Consider the following 15447-nt stretch of genomic DNA (forward strand, 5'->3'; position numbering starts at 1 on the left):
GTCCTGAAAAATATTAATTAATAGCCCCAAAAAAAGGCAGCAACCTGGCAGTTACGAATTGATCTAAAAAGAGAGAGAGAGAGAGAGTCGACAAAATAGAGCAGGAATCCGTTACATTAGATGAGTAAACCTAGAGAAGTACCTAAAAGGCACTGCATAACAAAATGAAAAAGGAAGAGATGGAACACTAATGATGCCATCTATCATCCCGCTGATCTAAAAATTGCCACAGCCTGCTGCTCGACGCAGACAATTAGAGATTCAAAAGAAGAGTCAACCCAAAATGTTGTAAATGTGTCCTACAATTATTAAGGCTACTCGCACAGAACCCAAGAGCAAAACACCTTGCATTAGTGAACCTCTAATCCTCTGTTCCGACTTCAAGGTTCTTCAGTTTTGATTCGAGTTCATCCCCATCCCCATCACCTTCATCTTCTCCAGTTTCGTCAGCATTTTCCTCACCTTCTGGGTCATTCTCATCCAAGGCCCCAAGCAAGTCAGGAGACTTCTTGAATATATCATTCACTTCATCGATGCCTTCATCAGAGATGAAATTCCCATTGATGTTCAGCAACTTAAACTCAGGCTTCTGAACCACCATCTGAGCTAAAACCCGAGCCCCGGCCCTTCTTATCAAGTTGCAACTCAAATCAACTTCCTTTAACTGGGGATGACCTTCTAATGCCTTGCTGATCTGGATAGCACCTTCATCCTTGAGTTCATTCTCAGCTAAGTTCAACTTGGTAAGAAGTTGCTTTGCAACAATACAAGTGGCAATTACAGGAGCAGCATCAGCTGTTATGTCATTTCCAGCCATCTCCAGGACTTCAAGTGAAGGAGCTGTTTCCTTGAGAACGTTGGCTATAGCAATTGAACCCTCATCTTCCAAGTTCAGGAAGCTCAGGTATACCTCAGATAAATCTGCATGATTGGAAAGAGCTTTACTCAGAGCTACTCCTCCTTCCACACCAAACATGTTGTCCCGGAGGTCAAGCTTCTTCAAATGGGTACAAGTCTTGAGTGCTTCCGATAAGGTAACTCCCCCTTCAGAGCCTATCCTTGTAGAAGAGCATCGAAAGTCCTCCAACAAAGGAGAACGCTTTACAACCTCAGAGATAGCAAGCGCTCCTTGATCTCCTGTCATATTATTGTGAAATTGTAGGATTCTTAGCTTCTCTGTGGAGGGAATCAACTCACAAACCGCTTGAGCAGCTTCCACAGAGATTCCATCATTCATTAAATAGAGCTCCTCCAAGCAAGTCTGTGATTTCAGGAGTGCCCCAAATGCCCTGACACCCTTCTCACCCAAGGCATTGTTTGAGAGGTTCAGAGACTTCAAGACACTACCTTCCAGTGCAGCTGAGAATATATTCATGACTTCAAGAGCTTCTACCTCTGGTCTCCCTGCAATGAAATCTGATAGATCTACTTCTTTCAACTGATCCTTAAGCGAAACCAGAATTGGCTCAGCAACACGGGCTGCACCTAAACCAAAACTTCTATTGCTGAAGCACATTTTAGTGTAAGAGTTTCCCGGCTCCTTCAATGGCCTTAATAGTTCCTCAGCCTCATCTGCCTCAATAAAGGCTCGTTGGCCCGTGGATATATCAAACAAGGTTTCACGAGGTGCACTAATATTCTCAGATGCCACTACCTCTTTGTCTACCTCTCTTTTAGGGCCTCTTTTAAGAACTTCCAGGAGGAGCTTGCTACATTCCTTAGCATAAAGCTGAACTGCAGAACCACCATCACCATCTGGCTCTTCTTCATAGTTTTTGTTTGCAGTGGCAAAAGCCGCATCCTCAATTTGTTTGGCATTCTCCTCAGCCTCTTCCTTGCTTAGACTGCCATACTTCTGGGTAAATATGGATTTACTGGTAAGGTTGTTCGTCATCCGCTCCACCAACATTTGCCTTGTGTTTAGGCTAGGAGGCCATAGTTTAATTGAAAATTGTCTGCGCTCGGAATTCAATGTCGTGGCATCCATTGCAACAAAACCTACAAATGCAGGTCACAAGTATGTTAACCGTTTTCAAAGACTACTAAAAAAAAGCTATTAGCAGATGGATAAGAAGTATAAACAGTTAAAAATAAAATCTTCAAGAATTAAATGATAGGTGTGATATAACTGTCTAGCTGGTATCAAATACTTAATATATTGTACTCAATCGGTACAGAACATTAGCCAACTCCTAATATGCTAAAAAGACCTCTAGTCATCATGCAAGAAAAAGGATAACCTAATCATTACTAATGAAAAATATTTAGGGTAAATATAAATTTATTCCCCGAGTAATCGCGCCATTTCAATTTTCTCCCTGGGTTAAATCCGACTTTTAAACTCCTTTAAGTTTTTCAAATTTTTCACTCATTCCATCCAAAATTGTCTGAAACTGCTGACGTGGCATTAACCCTGTTAATGCTACGTCTGCAATTTTGCCAAATCAACTAAAAAAAATGTTTTTTATTTTATCAAAAAAATAAATCTAAAAAAGGCCAAAAAAAGGAAGGGTGGCGGAGCCACCATGCATCTCCATAAGGAGCGAGCCACCCCCTTTGCTTGTTTGGGGTGGCTGCCTCCCTCCCATTTTTTTTTAGATTTTAATTTTTTATAGTATATATATATATATATATATATATATATATAAAGTAAAAAATAAATAAAATAAATAAAAAAGAAAAAGAAAAAAGAAAATTGTGTTTTTTTAACTGATGTGGCAAAATGCTAACATGGCATTAATAGAGTTAATGTCACATCAGCAGTTTTAAACGATTTTGGGCAAAAAAAGTGAAATGAAAAATTCGAAAAACAAATTGAAATTTTGATGCAATTACTCAAGATTAAGTTTTAAATTTACCCAAATATTTAAAAGATGCTATGGTCCAAGCTCAAAACATTTGGACGACCAAAAGAGAAACATTACTTACAGTATAAACTGCCAGGGGGACAAAGAAAAGAATAGTTTGGGAAGAAACAGAGTAGAACAATATTGTTAAAAAATAGGAAGTCGGATTTCTAACATATATGAATATACATCCATACATACAGAATCAAAGGGATCATTAAACAAATAACTTAAACTAGAACATCTCCTATGAAATGAAACATTTACCAATTTCCTTGGAGGAGAATGAAAAGACACCAACAAAAAGCAGTGGCAAGGGAAGTAAGTTCAGAAAAGCAAAGACACAAATGTTTACATATCTGTCCATGAAGCATACACAGAATTTTTCAAGCATATATCTATGTATGAAGATAAATATTATATTTTTCCTCTGAGTTTCTGATGATGCAGAATATCCATGATTATAAGAAAGCCATTTTCTCCAGGGAAAGAGTTTCCACTGACAGAAACATTATCATGTTAATGCCTGATGAGGAGAAGATACATAACCTAAGAGAGTAAAGGACAATATAGCACATATAAAATGAAAACACTAGAATTGTAGATTGCTTACAGGAGCAGAAGAAATAATCTCTCACAGAAATATCTCGACGTAAAACAAAAGTACAACCAGCAAACAGCAATCATTATACACAGCGCTTCTATTTTCACATTAATGATAATTTCCATCATCTATGCAACCTCAAGACAATTGATGAGTAATATGGTGAAGTCATCAAAAATCACAAAACAAGTGAGAAAAAAAAAAGACTAAACTGATTGGAAAAATTGCTGTCACCCCAGCATACAACATTAAATTTCCAGAAAAGTTGTTCAAAGTACATGACTCAGCGCTGAAGTAACATAAAGAAAATGTGTTTGTATCTCTAAACTTGCCGAACAATGTAGCTTATCAAACTGTTCATGATAAAAAAAATCAACAAATCGGAACTTAGACCAACAATAGTATCAGAAAAGACATCCTCCACACAAACAAGGTTCTCAGCTTAACCCAAAATAAAAAATTCCTTCCACAAAGAAAGCTGTAACTAGGATTGCAGACACATTGTTCTTGTTATCTAGCTTTCGTTTCAATATCCTATGTCTCTACCATCCCACTAAAACGACGTTCTTATATTTATTCTCCATCCTTTCATCCCCCAACTTCCTTTCGAAATAATCATAAATATGAAATCACTTACAGGAATTACGTACACTTTCGAGCTAAACTCGTATTGTAACTCTTATTACCCAGAAACGGGACTTGTCAAATGACCTAAATAATCGAATCTATCATGTAAAACAGAAGAAAAAAAATGGTAAATATAACAGGGAAAAGATAACCAACAAAGCAAACCAAGCCAAAATCCATATATTATTCCACAAAGAACCTACACAATATCTTAGATAAGTAGCGGCATTAACAGAACCAAACATGAAACAACCTAGTAATCACGGAAACAATCATAAAAATCCATCTTTCACACAAATTGTTACAGATCTGAGGCGTAATGAGACATTACCCACTTGTTCAAAAAGAAAATGAATTCAAACCCAGAGAGAATTACTATATTAACAAAAAGAACATGAAAAGGTGGCAGAGATTCTCAAGAACACAATGGAACCCTAGAATTGCAGACCCAAGAAATGAAAGAAAAATCGAAGGATATAAAGAAAAGGTACCCTTTTTCCCCCTTTTGGGTAATTTTGGCTTGAGAGATTGTACTTGGTGGCTTTAACTTTGATGAAAACAGTTCACTGAAACAGAGACAAATTGTATAGCGAGAGAGAGAGTGAGCGAGTTAAAGTGTGGAGGGAAACTGGCAGTGAAGAGAGCGAAATGGTATGGGAATGGGAATGGGAATTACATATTTTCGAGATGTGCCTGTACGGGCGTTCCCTTTTTAAGGCGCTGTTTGGGAAGCAAGATAATTCTGTCTGCGCAGTTGTACCAGGCTGCAACTGAATTGGTTTAAGTATTGTTTGGCATCTTTGGAACTTTACTTTTTAGGAGCCTCTTAATGTTAAATTTACTTTATCCCCTAAAAGTTTTTCAATTCGAATTTAAATGTTTAAAAATTGGTAATATGCCCCCCTAATGTTTCAAAAAATTTTAATTTAGACCCTTTGTTACTAATTTTCGTCTAATTATACATAAATCATCTCACGTACGTCTTACATGAGATTTTGATACCCTCTATTCTAATTTTGCCCTCATTAAAACCTATGAAATTGAGAGTAATTACATAATTTTATAGGTTTTAATGAGTACAAAATTGGAATAGAGGGCATCAAAATTTCACGTGAAATGCACGTGGGATGATTTTCGTTTAATTAGACAGAAATTAGTAACGAAATGTCTAAATTAAAATTTTTTTAAACATGAGGGAGTACATTACCAATTTTTAAACATTTTGGTTCGAATTGAAAAACTCCTGAAACTTTAAGAGTAAAGTGAATTTTTTTCCCAAAAAAAAAGAAAAAAGAAACAAAACTTTAGGATGGGCCGACCACATTGTAACATCGCTTTGTCCGGTTTCTAAGTGACTGTTTCTTGTCGTTTTTTTAACTTTTTTTTTTTTTTGACATGTATGTTAAAACAAAAATAAAAATAAATTAATAAATTAATGACTTTCATTTCATAAGGTATGATTCACTGTTAATTGAGCTATTCATCGAGTTTTTTTTTTTTTTTTTTGTTGGCAATTGTAACTTAAGGGATGTGGAGATTTTGAGCATTAAATATGGTTGTTGTGACAATAAAATGAATCTAATTATTTATTTCCCATACTTGTTTTTCACAGCAATGAGGTTATGGACAAAATAAAAGAAGAAAAAAAAAAAACTTCTAAGAATTGAGGTTAGAATTGCATTTCTGAAATTGAAAGTCCCACAACAAGTTGAAAATTATTGTATGTACTCCGGATTCATAACTTCTTACAACGAAGTTGTAAAAAAAACAGAGACTGACAAGCGCCTAAAAGTGCACATGAGGATGCATTAAGATCGCAATCATTTTTGAATGTGCACCAAAAGATTAGTAGGTAGCTTTGTCAGCTGGCGGACCCACCACACTGAAATCCAACTATCTACATACAAAGTAAAAAGAAAAAGAAAAAGAAAAAAAGCTGAGAGTTAACGATGATGAGGAGAATGAGAAAGCAGCCCTCTTTGAGGGAGTCTGAGGGAATATTATAGAGCAGAGGCTAGAGAGAGTGTCAGGTGGATGGTTGTGCAATTGTGCATATGGGCCTCACATTAACTCTTTATCTCTTGTTGCTACAACAAGGACCAATCGGTGGTTGGGAGATTTTATGAAGGGATGTAAGAGAGTAATTTACATTCAAATTGATATGTAAATCTCGAACTTTTACAGCAGATGCCTGTGGGCCACAAGGCCCACAACCATCAGCTTTATTGGCTCCATTTTCACTCAATTTTTACTTTGGAGGTCTTCCTTTAGAGCAGTGAGGTATTAGATTGGATTTCTCGGTTGATTTGCTAGTATTTGTTTTTTAAGTTTTATTGTTATAATGTTGAGTGTATGAAGTTTGGTTATTTTGTTGTACTTATTAAGAAAAAAAAAAAATAGTAAACACAACTTAGGATTAGGCTCTCCTTCCGTTTCCTCCCATATTTTTATGGATGTCAAACACGTGTTTATGTAGAGATCCAATGATGGATTAAAAATACCTTGAGCTCCATGAAAAAAAAAAAATTAAGGAAAAAAAAAAAAAAGGCTCACAGATAGCTGCTCTGCTAAAGGAGGGAAGAACTTGTGTAATTCCCTCCTCCACCCCTACTACATGAAATCTCCACCAATGAGTTTCTCTTTTCTTAGAGAAATAAGCTCCCATTTATTTTTAGTTTTCTCTAGACATTTTCCCCTCTTTTGAGTCCCTATACATCACCTCTGGTGATCTATTTGTGTCCATTTTGTGACTCTTCTCCCTAACATACCGGCGTCTACTTGTCACATCACATTTTTCAATTGTCACTCCCTCATCAAATTTGGGGTCCAAATTTTAGATCTTACAAGCCAGAGCCTACTATCAACTGATGATACTTTTTGTTAGTCTTTCAAAATGCCACTTACGTTTTGTTCTTTTTTTTTTCTTTTTTTTTTGGGAGGGGGGAGGAAGGGATTCAGGAAAGGTTGCAGGACCTTTCAAAGTTCATACCCCTTCCTGTATCTCCTAGTTGTGTCATCTCTAGTACACCATGTCAAACCACGTTAACTAGCAGCTAATTTTCTTGCTGTACGTGCCATAAATTCATAAAACTGGGATTAGGATCCCCTCAAGAGATTTTCGTCTTATTATTATTTGAGACGAAATTTTATCACCCATGCTCGAGTCTACAACATCAGCTACTCCAAAAAGGCCATAATCCCATCCATAAAACACATGAATGCAAATTGGGTTTCTAAATCGAACGAACTTATTGATTTCTATGGGAAGTGTAGGGAGATTGGCTCATCAGATGGTTTTTCTAAAAGTTGGTTGATTTTAAATTTTAAGGATAAACGTAAAATTGGTCCTTGTGGTTTGTATAAATTACAAATCATTCCATGTAATATAAAAAATAATTTATAAGTCTCTATAATTAGCCTAAATTACAAATCACTCATTGTGATTTAAAATATTATTTATAGGTCCTCAAATTGTTATTTTGAGGACCTATAAATTACAAATCACTCATTTCAAATTTTGTTTTTTTTTTTTTTAATTTTTAGATTTAATTTTTTAAATTAAATTAATAAAAAATTAATATTTTAATCAAGTAAAAATGTGCGTTTTGAGTGGCCCAAACAACTGTTAAAAAATTTTGACGGTAAAAATTTTATTGTCATTTCAATTGACCAAGGAAATAAATTTTCAAAAAAAAAAAAAAACTCATGGAATGATAAATTTTTGAGAGTTGACTCAGGAACTTATTATACATTTTTCCTTAACTTTTTTTATACCAAACATTTTTACTTTTTTTCACATCAATCCACTCAACTACATTATCCACTGACAAGGGGTTTACCAAACAAAGCTAAGCCTTTTGGAGGCAAACTCATTGGTTATTGTTGGTCTGATTTTGATCTTGTGATGTTGATTGGTTTTAATCGCAGGGAGAACCTGCTGGCGTTTGGTCTCGTCCATAATGTAACTGTGAGGGAGAAACAGTAGAGGCAAAGAGATATAAACAAGCCCCAAACGAAAAGAGAGAGGGGTTCTGTTTAGGTGGAAAAGAGTGTTAGATATGTCGGCTAATAATCAAGCACATAAACCCTTCACATCTTGAAGAATTAACGCAACACAACCAAAGAGTACTTAAAAGAACAAAAAATAAAACAGGTTTTGAAGCAGAAAGCTTATCCAGCATATGGCATATATCTCAAGATTCACTGGCAATCCAATTTTAGTTTTACTGACGATGACCTGATGAAATGCATACAACTAAGACACCCATTCATTTCGATGGGCAACATGGCACTATGCTGAGCAATTTTATTTATTTTTTTTGATAAATATTTTTTTGTCTCCAAGGGAAAAGAGAAGAAGAGATTTGAACTAGTGACCTCAAATTCATGAGGCATGTTTCCTAGCCGGTTAAGCTGCCCTAGCTTATATTTAAGAATAGAAGAAGATAGCCATGAGTGACTAATGACTATTCCTTAAAAGCTATTATATTGCACTTCTTCCTTTCATAATAAAAGCTTTTTTTTTTTTTTTATTCCATTCCTTCAAATGGAATAGACATTTAGCGTACCAAGCATGCCCCAAGAGTTCTTGACTCCCAAAATACCACATCTGCATGACCTCAAACAACTTACAGCAGAAGTTCTACTTCAAATTCATAACAAAAGATAAGTTCTTATAAAACAGAAACAAGCAAGCCTTAACCAGAGAAGCTCATCTCTGCACCAACCCATAAAACCTAACAAGATGCTATGGCTTTTGAAGCCAAAATTAACAAACCTAGTAAGAGTTCCTGACACCCACTGCACCACATCTGCATGACCTCAAACAACTTGCGGCAAAAGTTCTACTTCAAATTCATAACAAAAATAAGTTTTGATAAAACAGAAACAAGCAAGCCTACCCATAAAACCTAACCAGATGCTTTGCCTTTAGAAGCCAAAACAAACAGGAATGATGTATTTTCGTCCTTGAGAGAAATTAGATCTGACAATAGTCTGATGCAGGGTCATACTTCACTTCTTATGTTCTAGCATAAATTGCACCAACAGTGATCAACCTACTAGACTTGGCTATATCCTGACACTAAATTGTCTCTAAACGGCAAAGTGTTCAAGTTAACAATATCATAAAATTAACACAAACGTCCTTTATCTGCATTTAGAACAAGTATATTTAAATCGAAAGGCTAACCATACAACAAACAACGTAGAGACACCGGCATTTCTCCCCCTCCCCCCAAAAAATAAAGACACCTCAAAACAACCATAAACCATAAAAGATAAATAACCAAAAGCAACCAATTCATCGCGAATTAAAGACTATCAATAACATCCCAATACTTAAATAACAGCGAATCCAAAATCTTGCCAAAATTTCAAAGCCGTAGTAATAATCATAATCATAATCTCCCTAAAACAAAAAAGAACGATCAGAAACAAAAGACAGACAGACAGGGATAGTCGTAGAAAAGTAAAGCATACGAAATCAACGGTAGGATTTCTGGAACCTGGCCCTGGCGCCGCGACCACCGAACTTCTTGGGCTCGCAGCGGCGAGGGTCGGCGACGAGTAGGGTGCGGTCGTAGCGGACAAGGATGTCCTTGATCTCCTTCTTGCTCTGCTCGTCCACGTACTTCTGGTAGAAGGCCACCAGGGCCTTCGCGATGCTCTGCCTGATGGCATAGATCTGCGACGTGTGACCCCCGCCCTTCACGCGGATCCGCATGTCCACACCCGCGAAACGGTGCCGTCCCAGCAGCAGGATTGGCTCGTATGCCTTGAACCTCAGGATCTCCGGCTCCACCAGCTCGATCGGACACCCGTTGATCTTTATCAGTCCCCGGCCGCGCTTGCAGTGCGTCACCGCCACCGCCGTCTTCTTGCGCCCGAAGCACTGCACCGACTCCGTTGGTGCTGCCGCTGCCATGGTTGTTGCTGGTCTCTGCGTGATTGCTTAGGTGGTGTTGTTCTTGGAACACTAAGGCGAGGCTTTGGGGGCTGCGTAGAAGGGTGTGATGGGGTATTTTAGGGTTTGGTGGTAGAGTTTTCAAGCGCGGGGATTTGGAGTCGATTGACGGCTGCGATTCGTTGCGGAATTTGGTGATAGGGTGACTGGGTACCACATGGGGTATCCGTGGTGCTGGAGTTAAATTTAAAGAAATGATTAGTTTTATTAAAAGGTTTATCTTTTTGGTCATTTTAATTTTAAGTGGCATGATTTTTTTTTTTTTTTTTATTGTGACATGGCCTATTAAAATCTATTAATTTTAAAATAGGTCATACCACCTAAAATTAAAATGGTCAAAAAAAAAAAAACTTTTTAATGAAGCTAAACATTTTTCTTAAATTTATGATACGTGGCCCTAAATAGGGTGAAATATGATGTCATTTAATGGGATGAAGAGTAACAAAGTAACATCTACCAAAAAAAATTAAAACTTGTGAATCTTATCAACTACCAAAAAAAATAAATAAGTAATTGACTCTTAATTATCGAGCCATTTGTGAAAAATTAAACACACTAACGCCTCTCTCTTTTTGTGAAAAACTCTAGTTGCCATATGGGAGGAGGGAGTCTCACCCTTCCCTTCTACTCCTCTCTTCCTTTTTCTTGTCTTTTCTTTCCTGCCTCTTTTGAGGCTCAAACTGTCTTTTTAAAAGCCCTACTTGCTTCTTCGAAAGTCCTACTCACTATCCTTGGCAATTTATCCTGTCTCAACAGCTCTGTTGTCTCTTCCTTTATCCCAGGTCACCTGGTCTTCGCCTCCTCTAGTTGTTCCTATCATCAAATCTAGTTCCTTTTCAAGTTTTTGGATTTGGTTTTTTTAAAACCAAACTACTTACTTCAGGAAGTCTCACTCCCACATGCACAATTCCACCTTACTCCCGAGCCTTTCTGCTTCTAGTCACCACTATAAACTCTTCCATCCACCCACCACGCACCAGCGAATGTCCCACACGCATCTACAAGTATATCTCACTTGCTAGCGCGTGTCCTACATGCGCTGACACGTGGGTAGCTCTCCATTGTGTGTGACGCCTCTTCCCTCCCATCCACCACCTTCCACCTTTGTAGTCAGTTTCCAAAGGACGCTTTATGGCTCACATCGGTCACTGCCGATACATGCTTTTCACATGCCGGCAAGTGACTCATACGTGCGGTGACTTTTCACCATGTTCACACTACATTCTTCCACCTTGCCCTCCGTTGATGTTGTTATTGTTTGTTATTTTTCTTGTTTCTTTCTTATTGTCTTTCCCTTCCCCTGTTTCTTCGTTTCTGTTGTAGTTGTTACCCAACAAGCGTTTAGATAGGGTTGAGGGATATCTTGAGGGTCAAGTCCCTATTTACGTCCCATTCTCTGAGTTTTGATAAGGCTAAAGGGTCTTTGGACGATCATGCCTTTGCTTGTGCCTTGTTTAATTACCTTTATTGGTAGCCAAAATTCTTAAACTTCATATAAAGAATGCATAGGGCCACGTCATTCATTTGATATATATTATATGTTGACTTTATATGTTTTCGGACTTACTATTGAATTGCTCAATACTCTTATTTATTTATTTTTTATTATTATAATCCTTGTTTTATGTACTTACCAAAAAAAAAAAAAAAAAAAACTATGACCGTACTCATACCTGATAAGAGTCATAGTTTTTTTTTTTTTTTTTTTGGATATTATCAATTGGATAGTGGTGTGAGGGGAATACATAAACTTTTTTTTTTTTCTTCTTTATTTCTTTTTTTTTAATTGAAGACTGATCCAAAAATTGGTTGAAACTATTATTATATCAACATTATGAGATAATTAAAGGATAAAAATGTAATCTTCAACATTACTCTCTAAAAAAAAATTACATAGAAAGGGTCTTTGGGCTGATAAATTGAAATTTCTAGGCATGTGCTTATCTTCGGGCTTTGCAGCATATATGCATTTGGAGGGAATCCTTTGATCTTGCTTCCTTTGAGCCTATGGATTTCAAATCTGGGCTGGGCTGAGAGTGATTCCCAAAAGCGACCATCAATGAATACTAGTGGGATCAAATGAGGAAGATTTTTGTTTATTTTATTTTCAACAACTTGGTTAGGATTGACTCAAACTCAACAACACATCCACTTCAACTTAGGGTTTGTTTGGGTGTATATTAAAAGTGCGTTTAACTCTCAAAAAGTCCATTTAAAAAAAAAAAGAGTACTCGTTTGGTAAAAATAAAGGGAAATTGTCTTTTCCTCCCTTAAACTACCACGCGATTACCATTTTCCCCATCAACTACCAATTTTACATTACGATTCCATCAAACTACAATTTCATTACCAAAACTCTCATTCCGTCAGTCAATGCCGTTAAGTCGAATGGTCAACGGTACTGTTCATGACACTGTTCACACATTGACCATACTGTTCATGACACTATTCATACGTTGACCGTACTGTTTACGCCACTATTCACATGTTGACCATTCGATTTAATGACCTTGACTAACGAAAGGAGGGTTTTAGTAACGAAATGGTAGTTTGATGGGATCGTAATGTAAAGTTGGTAGTTGATAGAAAGAAAATGGTCATCGCATGGTAGTTCATGGGGAAAAAATAATTTCCTCTAAAAATAAATTGAAAACGCTTTTAATAATCCAAAAAAAATGAAAAAAAACGACTAAAACACACTTTTTGAAGATTTTGCGGAATCTTCAAAAAAAAAATTAACTTAAAAACTCTATTTTTCAAACATAATCTTAAACATGCTTTTAATTTTTAGTTATATTATTTGAATTCATAAACATACATTTGTCAGAGCTCAAACAAAGCTTTGAGATTGTAAGGTTTAGTAATATCGGGAGTTCCGCTCCACATCAACTCAGCTAATTGCTGGTTTGCCCTTTCGGATGGATGAGAAAAGTCAAAGAACACATGTTCACTAGCATTCCCACATAATTCAAACCTCTCCACAGACCTCTTTCCACCACAGCTATTTATTCCTCTGTACGGACCACTTCCACAGCATGCAATCCTCCCTTCCTTGAACCCTTCACAACATAATTAGAGCAAATTAAAGATTTTATAATTATTATATAAAATACCAATTTATAAATTTTATTCTGTACGATAAAAATTGGCATGACATACCATATTTTGACGGGTTATTGATTCTTTCACTAAAAGCAGTGTACCAATTTGTTACTGAATATTTGAATCCATTGAGTTGCCGCTCTAGCTTTTCAAGGACTTCAGAAAAAGCTTTGTTATGCAGCTTTGCTAGTGTTGTAATTTCCTTTTCGCATGCACCATTATTTCCCGTTTTTGGGGTTATCTCACGCTTGCATGGGAGACAACCCAATGGCTGCATGCTCAGAAACCCGAATTTCCTTCCTCCTTCCTTATGTATTTCCTAGCACATAAGATAAGATGAGAACCAAGATGGAAAGGAAAAGAGAAGAATTATTTAATAGTTTTATTACTTTGATCACAATTGTCACGTTGCCGATCACCATATTTACATATTCTTCTGGAGAAAGAACATTGGAATTTGTAGTGGGAAAGACTCCATAATCGTTTGCTCCAATGTGTAATAAATAAACTGCTCTTCCCAATAACATATTGGCTTTTTTGTCGCCCAATTCCCTCCTAAGCAGCCTTGCTAAGTCCTTGAAAAGACTTAGTTGAGTTTTTAGGTCTATCACCTGGGAAAGGAAAATTTATTTCAGAAAAGATATATAATTGAAGCAAGGAGCCATTGCTAATGTGAAAGATCACATACAAATCCTTGGTGAGTTTCAAGGAGAGCACCAGCTCCGGCTGATGCGAAGTTTGCCCCATCAGTATAACGATGATTACGAGGATCTAGAAACGGTGCAATCAACGGTAACTTTGCATGCTCAGCTGTAACAAAGCTTTTAGAGTTAATTTAATTAACAATAATCAATATGTAAAAGAAAATGAGACGTATATAGCAATATGTTACCAATGAAATCTGGGATTAGACGGCCATCGGAAAATCTACCGGTGGGGTACTTAAAGAAGGTTTCACCGTAGGGACTAAAATTTGCCTGGCTAGCGGTAGTGGTGTTGATATAGTTATTGTTTCCAGCATCGAAAAATGAATCCCCGAAGATGAATAAGGCAACATGTTTTTGTGGCAGGTATAGCGTACCCGGGCAGCTGTGGGCCGTTGGATCGAGAAGGGTTGCATACAAAACCAAAAAACAAAAATATTGGAACATTAAACTTGCCATGTTAACTTGGTTCCACTACTCTTCTCGTCAGTTTGGTTGGTTGTTTTTTCCGCATGATTATGCAGTATATAAATCTCCGGAAAAACAAAACAACAAAAGGCAACAACCAACCAGCAAACAAAAAAAGAAGAAGAAAAAACAAAAGAAAAGAAACCACTATATATTTCTATATGTTCATTCTTTTGGGTGTTCGGTTTGGAAAACAAACACAGAGAAGGGTAGTCTTGAAAAACCCTAGCAAGATAAGGAAAGAGAGAAAAGTCATTGAAGGAATTTCCAATAGTCGGTGCATGAAAGATACGTTGCATGTTTTATTGCAGAGCATATCAAATCGGGTGCCGCTAAATATATATATATCTTCTTAAATTTATAAAAATGATTAGTTATACAGGGAAAGAAATTTATCATTTTCCTTTTAAACTTGAAGATTTCCTCTAGGTAATAAGTTTATGTCCTTTCAAATTTTGAACTCTTTTTGCGGTTACATGCACCTTCTATACTCTAATCCCTATGATACGTAGAAAATTACATCATAAATTATGGTAAAATGAAATTGTCAGAGATCTTTTAGCTAGGCTAATGCTAAGGAGCACCTATTTCAAAAATAAAACAAAAAACAAAATAAAAAAAATGCTAAGGATCACCACTTTTTCCAGAATTCATTCGGGAAAAGTAATGATCCATGGCATATTTGTAAGAATTAGGATCCTCTCCATTTCATTTATAAGGCCAGTAATTAAGATTACTAAATAACAAATTTATTTCATAAAAAGGAAAAATTAATGCGCTAATTACAATTAATATTCTTTATTTAAGACCCTTAATTATGATAAATAAGTAACTAGAGAAAGAATTAATATCATTTGATTCTCTTAAAAACTTAAATCAATTCAGTAGCATTAAAAACTGGTTCTCCAAGTTTCAACTTTTCATTCTTTTAAACAAGGCTTTAAATCAATTGATCACGTTAAATAAGAGAATTACACAATATTAGATATTTGAGTCATTCTTGAATATTGTATTAAAATACTATAAGAAGATGGAAAAACCCCATTCATCTCCTTTACACGTTCAAAATGGGGAAAAAATCAGTAGCATTAAAAATTGATTCTCTAACATTCCATTCTTGAAACAAGGCTT

At 36.2% G+C, this 15447-nt stretch overlaps 3 protein-coding genes across 3 annotated transcripts; all 3 read right to left on the reverse strand.

Annotated features, from left to right (window-relative positions):
* Positions 1–96: 96 nt before the first annotated feature.
* RANGAP2 (RAN GTPase activating protein 2) lies at positions 97–4818 on the reverse strand. The gene is made up of 2 exons (XM_059602451.2): positions 4569–4818; positions 97–1998 (listed from the first exon to the last, which is right to left on the reverse strand). Exon 2 carries the CDS (start codon positions 1985–1987, stop codon positions 362–364), a length of 1626 nt encoding a protein of 541 aa, XP_059458434.2. The 5' UTR covers positions 1988–1998; positions 4569–4818; the 3' UTR covers positions 97–361.
* A 4560-nt stretch (positions 4819–9378) lies between these two features.
* LOC132189857 (small ribosomal subunit protein uS9) lies at positions 9379–10168 on the reverse strand. The gene has a single exon (XM_059604676.2). The coding sequence runs from the start codon at positions 10001–10003 to the stop codon at positions 9563–9565; it is 441 nt and encodes a 146-aa protein (XP_059460659.1). The 5' UTR covers positions 10004–10168; the 3' UTR covers positions 9379–9562.
* A 2697-nt stretch (positions 10169–12865) lies between these two features.
* Positions 12866–14313, reverse strand: LOC132167692 (GDSL esterase/lipase 2-like). The gene is made up of 5 exons (XM_059578702.1): positions 14037–14313; positions 13833–13954; positions 13534–13755; positions 13202–13463; positions 12866–13101 (listed from the first exon to the last, which is right to left on the reverse strand). The coding sequence occupies exons 1-5, from the start codon at positions 14305–14307 to the stop codon at positions 12866–12868; spliced, it is 1113 nt and encodes a 370-aa protein (XP_059434685.1). The 5' UTR covers positions 14308–14313.
* Positions 14314–15447: the final 1134 nt, after the last annotated feature.

This window comes from Corylus avellana, chromosome 2, assembly GCF_965113065.1.
Source record: "Corylus avellana chromosome 2, dhCorAvel1.hap1.2, whole genome shotgun sequence".
In the NCBI taxonomy this organism is placed as follows: Eukaryota; Viridiplantae; Streptophyta; class Magnoliopsida; order Fagales; family Betulaceae; genus Corylus; species Corylus avellana.